General features: G+C 40.6%; 1 protein-coding gene across 1 annotated transcript in view; it reads left to right on the top strand.

Annotated features, from left to right (window-relative positions):
- LOC109287328 (rap1 GTPase-GDP dissociation stimulator 1-like) overlaps positions 1-12005 on the top strand; it is an 87333-nt gene that overhangs the window by 66444 nt on the left and 8884 nt on the right. Inside the window, exons 8-9 of the mRNA XM_019502297.1 lie at positions 4254-4388; positions 8833-8958. Coding sequence (XP_019357842.1) covers positions 4254-4388; positions 8833-8958 — 261 coding nt within the window. The remainder of the gene's footprint in view (positions 1-4253; positions 4389-8832; positions 8959-12005) is intronic.

Here is a 12005-nt window from a genome sequence, read left to right on the forward strand (position 1 = left end):
CGTAATCAAAAGGCTACCACAGCCAGACTGTTTGCTCTTTAGGATTTCTAGATATTGCTCTATCCTGTACCCTAGTTTACCCTACCCCCTGTAATCAATAAAGTTCTCCTTTTTGACTGGTGTGGGAGACTTATTGAGGGGTGGGTCTAAATTATGCCTAAAAGACCCCTTAGGTCTGCGGACTAAGGGAGACTTTCCTTTTTGCCCCCGGACTTGGGGAAGTGCCCCAAGTGCCTGTATTGGGTCGAGTACCCGTAGGACTATTAGGCCTGTGTTTCCCCGAGGACACAGGGCCGAGACAGTCCACTCTCGGGGTGGTGGCAGCACGTTACCCCCAGACTAGCAAGTGTACTCCAGGAGAGGGGTCAGCTGGACATAAGGCGCCCCAGGGAGGCATTCGGAGCCTGGAAGGTGGTCGGGTGCAGGGAGGTGGGTGGCTCAACGCAGGAGCACCCCCTACTGGCCTGCCACAGTTGGTACCTGGCTTGCATCCAAACACATGCAGCTACAGCTGACAGGAGCACTGGCTATTAGGGCTGTGCAAAGCTTTGGTTGCTGATTCAATTCAATGGAGATTTGGTGGCTGAATCTCCAAATCCTAATCGAATCAGGAGACCCACTAACCTCTCCAAATCGAATTGGAAGCCTCCAAATTTGAAGAGATTTGGAGAGATTTTGGCAATTTGGCCACAGACACAGCTTTATATGTTTTTCTACGTACCTCAAGGTACCAGGTGTGGCTCATGAACACAGATGGTGGGGCAGATGGAGTAACCTATGGGAGCATTTGGGAGGGAGCACGGGGGTGTCCCCTGCATGCTTGGTGGCAGAACTGGAAGTGGACCAGAAGTACTTCCAGTCCACTTCCGGGTCTGCCAGCAAGCATGCAGGGGACCCCTTTGTGCTCCTGTGGGACACTCCATGTGCCTCACCATCTCAGCATTCATAAGCCATGCCTGATACCTCGAGGTATGTAGAAAAAAATATATAAAGCTGTGTCTATGGCCAAATCGCTGGTTTTCGAAATAAGAATCAAATCTTCAGATTCAGCTTAATTGAATCAGGACAGTGATCCGAATCAGCGAATCAAATCATTCCCCCGAATCGGGCTGAATTTGAATAAGAATTGAATACTACCTGCTTTGCACACCCCTCCTGGCTATTGCTAATTTTACCAGGAATGGTAAGAAAACTTACTCGCTACACTGTCAAAGTGACCAATCTAGTAAGCACTGGTTTTGGTTTTTTACTACAGTACAGAGCAATACCCATAGATGTCCTGGCTCTATCAAATTCACATAAACATGTACTGTAAATAAAGAAGACTAATCATTTAGAAGTCATTTTATGAAATATTACTATTTTTATGAATCTGGGTAGCCAGCTATGAAAGCCATTTTACCTTCTCTATTCAAAGAACTACAGGATATTTTGAGAGCTAGAAATGAATTCAAAGCACAGCAAGTTTGTTGGTTGGATATGTACATGAATAGCTGTAAGGTAAGACTTTTGTAAGTGTCAGTTGACTTTGATTCTAAGTTATTTCTGGAAGCAAGATTTAGGCTCTCTGAAAAACGTTGTCATAGCAGAAGAAAAACTAAAAATTTTGAAACAAAGGATGAACTTTTGAGGCAGACCATTGTCTCTTGCAGAAAGAAAGGATCAATAATACTAATTACTATAAGCAAAGACATGCAAGGAAGTATCATTTCATCTAGGATATCAATGCACTTGCACAGAATGATTTAGAGGAATGATGAGTCAGTAAAAAGAAATTAGGCTTTGGCTGTTTCCCATCTATTCTGCTACCACTAGTATTGTCAGCTGTCAGGGTGGATGCTGCAAGCTCTCAGTTAATACCAGGCATGGATTTTGCAACCTACATTACACAGATGAATACTTTCATCTTTGTGGCTAGTCGCAATGCAATATTTGAAAAGGTTAACAAAGCAGGTTAACTGGTTTCAACAAATATCTTTAACTTACTTCCTGTTTCCCACCCCAAGTGCACAACCACGCGCACACGCACATGTACACACACACTTTCCTTTTAGACTTGAGTTCGTATGCCTTCTTATCCTACCATCACCATGAAAACTATCCTTTGTGCCTATAAAACTCGCTAACTTAGATTTGATTTGTTTGGTTGAATGACTTTCTTTGTCATTTTCTCACTCTCCATCTACCACCACCACTCCTTGCATCAGACATTTCATGTGGAAGAAGTGAATAATCCCTTTCAGACCTCAGTCTATGCTGCTGATGTATGCACAGCCTTTAATCTAAGTAAAGAAATCCTGGGGAAAGCTAATCGTAGTGCCAAATGAGTTCTGAGGCAGTGAAAAGATGACAGGTTTTGCATCAAGGGAAAGTGGCTGTCCCTACTGGGTTGCAACTGAGCCTTTAAAATCAAAGACATGTGCAAGGCTGCCACCTTCCAGGCAAAAAAAAAATCCATAGACAACCACTTTGGACTTTTGTGACAGTCAAAGAAAGGTGTACACTAATGGATTCTTCTGTTTGCATGAACACACTCTCATTTTTTTGTGGTTCTCTTCCTCTCCCCTCCCCCTAAAGATAAATAAAAAAGAAGTCTGTCCTGAAAGCCTAAGACAATTTAAAAACTTCACATTAACTATTTTACCTATAAAATTCTAACAACCAAAACTAAATAATCTGTTTTCAGAAAGATGCAAACCTCTCAAAAAAGACTTATGACATTTTCCTTATTTTCCTTGTCCTCCAATCTCAAAAAAAAAAAGTCAGATCCAATTTGGGGAGTAGGCATGAGACAAAACCATCACCACTGAAATTTTTATTTTGAAGGGGAAATGAAAGAGCTGGCTTTAATAAAATTTGAAAAGTTGCAGAAAGTATCACTTTTTAGACAAAGCCCACATTTACATTCCACCAGTATTCAAGCTTCTACATAGTAAAACGAAATTAGCATTTAGCTTAACTGAAATGAAACAGTAATGAGAAACATGACACCCTTTCATGAAAAGAATTGTACATTATTCAGCAGAGATTAGGAAGAAAAGCAATGTGGAATTGCCCTTCAAAACCACCAGAGGTTTAGAAGCACTTAATTAAGGTCAGTCACGTACAGAGGTCATAAATATAAATCCTAAATAGAAATTTAGTTTTCACAGCAAAGGGGTCCTGAACCAACTAGATTCTCAGTTAGTAGAACTGTCTCTAGAGTTCCATCGGTATGAATTTATATACCAATTTATACCAGCTGAGGATCTGGCACTTGGTATGCAGCATTCAGTTCTCTTTGCCATATTACAGCAAATTTCACTCGCATCACAAGAGGATGAAGAAAAAAAGCACGGTCCTGACTACAGTCAAGTTCAGCCATTCTTCCCAAAAATAGTTTTTTTCATGTTCCAGTATTTGTACTTCAGAAAAGTATCTGCTTCTTGCCTCTATATTTACCCTAATGAACATATCACTGCCAGGGACTTTCAAGGTGGCTACCCAGGATATATAGGCATTAAGGGTCTGGAGAAGTTAAGAGGAAATGAAGGAGAAGTCCCTATGAGAGGACTATATGATGTTTTCTTTCCATTAGAGGATGCACAGATCAGATAAGAGATTGCAGGCTGATGGAATTGTAAGATATGAAAGGTGTGATGCATGAAGACAAAAGGGACATGAGTTTCAAGATTCCTTCCCCCCCACACACTGTTTTTTAGTGATATAAGTATTATGGGGACAGCACAGTATAAAAGCAGGAACTTGAGTAAATTATTGTCCTCTGATTCTCCCCAGGGTTAAATAGGTAATAACTCATTAAGTCAGCTGGCATTCCACCCCATACCAAGAGTACAAATTCAACATTGGAACTCTTACATTTTGGAAATTAGTTACACAGAAGGGCCAACAGTTTCTCTGGTCTAAATTCAGAATTATAAAGCCATTGGGACAAATGAAAATTGTCACCACCCTGGAAGAAGTACTTGGATGAAGATAGAAGAAATGAGTCCAAAGACTTTGCTGATCATTTCATCTAGCTTAAGTTAATTTGCAATAAAAGATGGTTCAGAGTAGATTTAAAAGTGGCATATTAGGTACCTTTGGCATCTTTGCCTAATGTAAGAGCAAGCTTTGTGCCATTGAAGCTTGTGGATGATGATTGTACCCTTGCTACTATTTTTATGCAACTTGGTTGAAATTTAAAACTTTAAAAGGCAACAATAGTGCTGTGTGTCTATTCCCAACCACTTGTTTTCTCTTCTTTCTTAAAGATGGTAATTGCATACGGATGGTGCAGCTAGGAATCGTACATCAGCTTTTGGACCTTCTAGAAAAACACATGGACAATGGGGATGTCTCTATCCAACATGCTGCACTCAGTGCACTTCGAAATTTTGCTATACCAGGTACATGGCTTGAAGGTGATAAACCCTAAACAATTTGTATTTATGTAGGAACAGTCATAGCTTAATCAAAATCCCAATTCTGGTGCCTTTAATTCTGCCAGGTACCTGAGGTTTTTTTCTACAGGCTTATGAATGCAAATAACTCAATGGGATTACATGTGTGCATAAAGGTAAAGAACCTAAAAGCATAAGCAGAGACTTGATAACCTGTACTGAAATGGTTTCATATTTCACACTAACACTATAACAACAAAGAATCACATATGCACCTTAAACTGTAGGAGAAAAATATTCTCTTGCACTGTCTCTTCAGGAGATTTTACAAAACTGCTCTCCCCTTTAAAACTAATGCTCATTTAGAACAAGTCAGAATTTGGTCTACATACTAAAGATCTAGGAATCTTTAATTCCTCTGCCTGAAAACGGTGTTTGTACCTGAAAGCTTGCAAAAAATAATTTTTCCAACTATTTCAGTTGATTTAATAAAAGATATTGGATTTATCCAAAGAACCTTGTTTGGCTATGTCCTTAGACCAACACAGCTACAACCAACGCCCTACGAATCTTTAACAAACACATCAGGGCACTGGTTCTGGGCTTTCTCTCATGTCAGATTCATTCCAATAGAAGGATGAAATTTGAACCAGGAATTAATTGAGCTGAACACATAACACAGTACAGTGCCCTCCAACATCATTTTGAGTCACAGGTTTAGTATTGGCTCAGAGTGGAAAAAGCTCCCCGTACTACTTTCTGCAAGAGCAAGATTTTCTTGGAGGTCTCTTATGCTGGTACTAAATAGGGCTGTTTATCTTCTGCATAGCTTAAATAATTGCTAAACCTGTGTTAAAATAAAGCCAAATTGGTTCCATAGAATAACTATGTACCTCTCCTATTACCTCTCCTCCACTCACTCCTTTAAAACTTGGTGAACTGTCTGCCCTCTCTAAAGAGAACATACTTCATTCTAGAAATGTATTAATTTCTCTCAATCCCTCTGTTAACAGTTGGGTTTGTGCTAACATAACTTGTTGAATGAGAGCAAGTCACCATGAAAAAAAATTGTTTAAAGCTTTAATGCAATGTAATTCACAACATGGATTCATAGAATAGAAGGGACCTGTCACTTGTCCTTAAACTGTCAATAATCATTTCAGGTGAGAAGAGTTTTCTAAAACTCCCTTAGGTAACTTGTGCAAAGACAAGCAAACTTCAGTCAGTGCACAGAGTCCTGTACAGGTGTTTCTGCATGCTAAGTATACATTATTGCCCATAATGGATTTAAGCTGCCTTTTCCCCCACTTAGGGAACATATGGCATTGCATGACAAACATGGCTATTACTGAAAAAAGAAGCTTTAGTTACAGGTGTCTAACAGGATTAAGTTGACAAACTGTCCATGATATTACAGAGACAAATCCCAAATAATCCATATACAGCCCTACACAGGAACTACTGTGCTGTGATGCAGGCAAGAATCAGGAGCAGAGACACAAATATTTTATTAAGACAAAGGAAATGGCATGGTTAACAATAACCTGAAAGACAAAAGGTGTGGGGGGGCACTCTTAGAGACTTAAATGGTTAGCTTCTATGATTCCATCCTGTCCTATCTTCTGCCTGACTTCAGCCCAACATGACTGGCCACCTCTGTAATAGCCTGGCAGTGGCAGATGGTCAATACTACTTCTGGTTTTAGTGAGACCTACAACAATAATACTTAAATTTTCTTCCAGACAAAAATCCTTGAGCTAATACTTATGCTTGTATGCAGTAACAATAAGCTATTCGATGAACAAAACACAGATACCTTGGTCTCTGACCTAACCTACATTTTCTGCTTTCCAGTACCTGGATACCTAATGCTGACTCTCCACTGGTTCTCTGCCACAACCAGGCACCTGGTTTTTCCTTAATATCCATTAGGTAGTCCTCAGGATCATTTGTGCCAGGCTTTGCTTCAGCACTGAGAGTACTTATCCTGAATCTGCTTTTTAAAAGAGATCTACCCCTTTCCTTTGTGCTGCGCTACCTACAGCAGCACAATGAGGACACTTAGCAGTCTGAGCATTGAATTTGTTACAGCCATCTCGGATAGGAAACAGAGTGGCAGTTTAATACTGCACAGCAACATTACTACACAGCAATAAGGCCGGAAGAGAAAGAAAGGGACACTCCCTTTATAGCTAAAGCTGTAAAGGTAACTTAAATGGGCAGGATATAGCTACCTGCTTTAGAATACGAGGCAAGATGTTGAAAAGTTCCTAAAGGAAATTAAATATTCTGCTCCCATTGCCTTAACTTCGGTAATATGTGCCACAGGATCTTGAAAGATCACAAGTACTGAGGATATTTACTAGTCTCTTCTTGAATGATGGTGCTACGATGGTACAGTTTCTGCTGACAGCTTGCTGGACAAATGGCTTGATACCGACTTGGGGAAGGCCATCCCCCATGACTAAATACTAAGCCCAGCTGGGTACCTGGGTGTTCCTTAGAGGTTTCTTATCCGAACAATGAATAATCCTGACTTGGTATAAAGAATCTAATGGATTCATAGAACACGGAAATGTAGTGAAAAAGCTGCAGTTTAATTCCTGTTTCATCCCCTGCTACGATAAACCAGCACATCTTAATGGCTTATGCAATTCTACTTCAATGTGCTGAAAGATCAAATATTTCTATATTGATTGGGGTTTAATTTAATTTTGGTAATCTTTATTGTTCAAAAACTGATTACAAACAAACCCAGATTTTTTGAAGTGTGAGTTTCTTGCAGGAAACTAGCACACTGTGATCCAGAACATGAAAAGGGGGGTGGGAGGGAATCAAACATAGGGGTTTGATGAAATAAATATGTCAGTTACTACAAGATGCATGAAAGGAATTTAATTAAACAAATTTTTTTTTTAAAGAAAGCAACAGCCCAGATGTGATTTAAACATGGAAAAGAGGGCACTTACAAGTTCTGTGAAATCTTCTTGCTAGCCAAGCTACCAGCTCTAAAACAAACATCAAAATAGGAAAATTATCAACAAAAACCTATAGTTAAACCACACTCCCCATCAGCTTTGATACCACACAGGCTATACCTGGAAGAGGAAATACAATAAACAAAAGCGTACTGAAGGAAAGTCAAGCAGAACATTAAAGAGAAATCAATTAAATAGGTTCTAAACCTTATGGATGGGCACAAGAGGTGTCCTTAATTGATTCAAATGCAGAGTGGTGCCAAGGGGATTTTTCTTGTAAATTCTATTATGCTCAAGTGACTGAGGTTTGAGTCTGCGCCACTGGAACTGAAGGAAATTACAAACAAGTTAATTAACAGTTAGTGTCTGTTTCTCAGTATGCCCAACAAAATAAAGGAGGAAAAAAGACAGAAAAATCCTTGTCTAATTCAGTTACCCCAAGCAAGGAAAAGTGCGAAGCAGCTCAAGAGAAAATTACTTTGGAGGAAACAGACTTTAGTTGTACGACTTAAGTAACATTGCAAAGGTCCTGTGCTTTCAGAACAAAAGGTTCTGTCAATTACTTCTACTGCATCCCACTTTGGATAGGGCTGAACAAACTGGAATTAGTCTTCTGAAGCTAGCCCCAGGTGGGTGGTAATCCTCCAAAAAAAGGAAATTTCTGCATTATGTTTTTCTCTCTTTATGCACCTTCTTCTGGCCAGGACTGAAACCAGAAGTATCCAAGTAGTACGAGAATACGGGTCCCTATGAAGTTTTGAGTTTCACATGACCCAAGAGTGTAGTAGAGGTTCTTGCCCTTAGCATGCCAATTTAACCAACCTAGACAGACTATTAGCAATTAACCTACTGTTAATATTTAGAAGCATAGATTCATAGATGCTAGGGTCGGAAGGGACCTCAACAGATCATCGAGTCCAACCCCTGCCTAGGCAGGAAAGAGTGCTGGGGTCAGATGACCCCAGGTGCCTATCCAGCCTTCTCTTAAAGACCCCCAAGGTAGAGGAAAGCACCACCGCCCTTGGAAGTCCATTCCAAATTTTTGCCACCCTTACTGTGAAGAAGTTTTTCCTGATATCTAGCCTAAATCTGCTCTCTGTCTGTTTGTGACCATTGTTCCTTGTTACCCCAAGAGACACCCTGGTGAACAGAGCATCTCTGATCCCTTGCTGTGTCCCCTTAATGAATTTGTAGGCAGCCACAAGATCATGTCTCAGCCTTCTCTTGTGGAGGCTGAAGAGGTCCAAGTCCCTCAGTCTCTCCTCATAGGGCTTGTTCTGTAAGCCACTGACCATACGAGTGGCTCTCTTCTGGACCCTCATCATAGCACCTATTACACTATCAAGTTGAAGTACTGACTCTCTCTCCTGGAAACTAACATGGTCCAAGCCTGGCCCAAGCCATTGTAATATCCAAGCCCCATGTTAAAGTTTTCCAAACGGCAGTTTAGTTTTTCTGACTTTTTTTTTCAGTGGCTAACAAGATTCAGATGCTGGAGGAAGGTGTAGCAGAGCGGATCAAGATGCTCTTGAGGTCAGAGATGCCTCCGGTGCAGTTTAAACTTCTTGGAACATTGCGTATGTTAACGGATGGACAAGGTATGGAACTACTTTTGTTGTCTTCCTTTTCACTAGTAATTTGAAAATTTTCTGTCAAAGCATCAGAAGACAATGGGCTAACTGCTTGTCTGATAGAACTCCACCTGATATAAGACAGGTTGGAGCACTGTTGTAGCCTTGGCAGTCCAGGAAATGTGAGAGAAACCTTCTCTCTCAGACATGTGCCCAAGTTTGTCTAATATCTATCCCCACTGTATGGTTGGCCCAGTAAAAGATATCACCCATATAACCCCACTAACACAGAAATATCATACCAGCTGAGAATTTGGTACAGTTTGTCAAGAACTGTGTATCAAAAAAAACTAGAATCCCAAACAATAACTAAGACAGAGAGGCAAAAAGAAATGATATTTCAGTAGCCAAAGCCAGAACTGATGTAAGCCCTGCATAAGCATTTTCAGCTAAGATGCATTAGTGTTTTGGTGATGTAACAGAAGAGAGAATCAGGACAAAAAATAGTCTTCAATTCCTAAAAATGAATTAACAGAAGATTAGGAAATATAAGAGGGTAAAAGGGGCTCTAGTACTTGCCAAAAATCTCTGTACCGTCTTACAGGTTCATCCTACAGTTCTGGCTCATAAATCACTTGGATTCTTGGGGAGCACTGTACTAGGACAATACTATGTCAGAAGCCCAAATTGTGCTATTGTACACATAGGTAGGTTGGCGTGAAACAATGACATTTAATGCATTTAAGTGCCTTTTAAAAACCAAGATACAGGAGGGAGCTCAACCTAAGAACCTAAGTCTGAAAATTGTGTTCTTGGTCTATTGCAATAAGATAATTCATCCTGACATGGACATATATAGTGTCGTGCCAGAATGTAATCATGCACAGAAGCAAACATAGCGCTGCTGCGATGAAATATTCTTGTTACTTCAGTGCAGAGGAGCAGCTATCCTAGAACAATATTCACCATGAAACTTGTGCTTCAGATTTAAGGGAGGAGTACAAAAAAAGGAAACACGATCAGAAAATAACAATTGGGTTTCTGTCTCAATACTGTCAGGTATAGCTGGGCACACAGAATATTGGTTTAAGTAGCAAAAATTAATCAGTTATATCGGGAAAAAAAAAAGACTGATATTTCTTACTGCCATATACCCTACATGGTCATGAACACCTGCCAGGGTGAAGGTTAAAATACTACAACTGATTTAGTAGAGATTTCCACAAATTTTTAATGAATAAACAAAGTGCAAGGTTGTGGAAAATCAAGTATAGAAACTGTGTATTTGGCACAAAATTTAATGGAAGGTTTCCATTTGCATCTCACCACAGGACTGAATGATATCACTAAGTATAGGGGAGCCCATCATACAAAACCAGTTCTCTCTATAATGCTTTGGAGGACATTACTCAAACTTTAATTGTGTTACAGAGGTCATGCCTTCTGAAATAAGAATATGCTTCAGAGGATACTTCTTCTGAAACAGAAACATGAACATAAACCAACTCTGACTTCTTGGACCCAAAGCAAAACTGGACTCATACTGGTTTTCAACCAGAACAATTCCAGTAATTTCAGCTGAGTTGCTACAGGTTTACATTGGCCAAATAAAATCAGATTTTGGTCTCAGTGGGGACATCTAAATGTGCACTTTACTACAGAGGTGACTAATTAGCTCTGCAGTAAAGCATCACCATCTACATGTGTGGCACTATTAGGCTGCAGTAAACTAGTTAACTTCACCATAAGATACTGCCAAGGCTGTCCCGGGTTGCGGGGGGGCAAGTCAGGGCGACCAGCCCAAGCCCCATGCTTTGGGGGGCCCCGCAGAGCCAGGTGGAGCGGTTGCAGCAACTCCATGCTGCTGCCGGCTTTATATCCGGCCACTCTCCCCCCCCCGACGGAGCCCCACATAGGCTAATTTGCCCTGGGTCCCGCACCCTGCTCAGATCGTCTCTGGATACTGCTGCCCAACACAAATACTATCTTACAGCAGAGTTATTTAGTGCACTGAAACACACAGCTGTAGATGGTGGCCAGGACTGTGTAGGGCATGAGGGTGCTACAGAGCGGGGACTGCGTGCCAGCTAGCCCCACATTATAGCATCCTTGTGCCCCAGCCATGCCCTCTGCAGCTCATTGAGCCTCAGGTTGCTAACCTGACCCCCAGGACATCCTACCAGCTGGGGCTATGCCACCCCAGCTCAACGTGATGTGGTCCTGAGCAGTTATATAAATGCTGGTCCCAGAAGCAATAAACTCTGGCACAAATTGCACCAGAATTTATTCAGGTGCAATAATAGCATGTATAGATGCATCTAGTGAGATGTAATAATATCTAAAAAAGAAACTTCTCCCGAAATACTGTAGAATGTCTGCTATGAAGTAGGAAACATCTAAAAGGCCATTTAAGTTTTACCTTCCCAAAGCAGAAAGCAAAAAGGCCTCCCATCTTTAATTGCCTTATGTTCTTTTTACCCATAAGCTAACATTGACCTTAATTAACTCAGCATGAAACACTCTCATGAACATTTGTCTACTAACAAGTCCCTACTAAATTAGTTAATTTTATTATCTAGTGTAAATTTATTACTCTGACAATTGCTGGGCACGCAGGGCCTGCAGAATTTAGAAGGCAAGATTCTCTCTAATTATGGCAATCTGGATTTAGAGCTGTCAGCATCGGTACATTGAAAAGGGGATACAGTAACTATTGTTTCCCCAGTGTGCCACACCAGTAGACTTGTATGCTTTCAAAAAAGGTACTTTGGGTATGTAGCTAAACTGTAGCTAAACTTACGTTAAACCAGACACAATTTATTCAAGCCAAACATTTCATAAATTGAAGATACGAATGGTTCCTAATTAGATTTTTGTTGAAAGAGTTTCACTACTGGCAGAGAGCATACAAGTCCAATTGGACCACAACTTGAGTCAAGGTATGCAAGTTGAGCAAACCTTTTAAACTAGCTCCTTTAACCAACACTGCATCACTTAGAGGAAAGCCTTCTGGACTCTTAACAGGATTACCGTGATCTCTTCAGAAGAGCACAGGATGTTCTAAGCTAGAAACA

Source organism: Gavialis gangeticus, unplaced genomic scaffold, assembly GCF_001723915.1.
Source record: "Gavialis gangeticus isolate Ggan-Ray unplaced genomic scaffold, GavGan_comp1, whole genome shotgun sequence".
In the NCBI taxonomy this organism is placed as follows: Eukaryota; Metazoa; Chordata; order Crocodylia; family Gavialidae; genus Gavialis; species Gavialis gangeticus.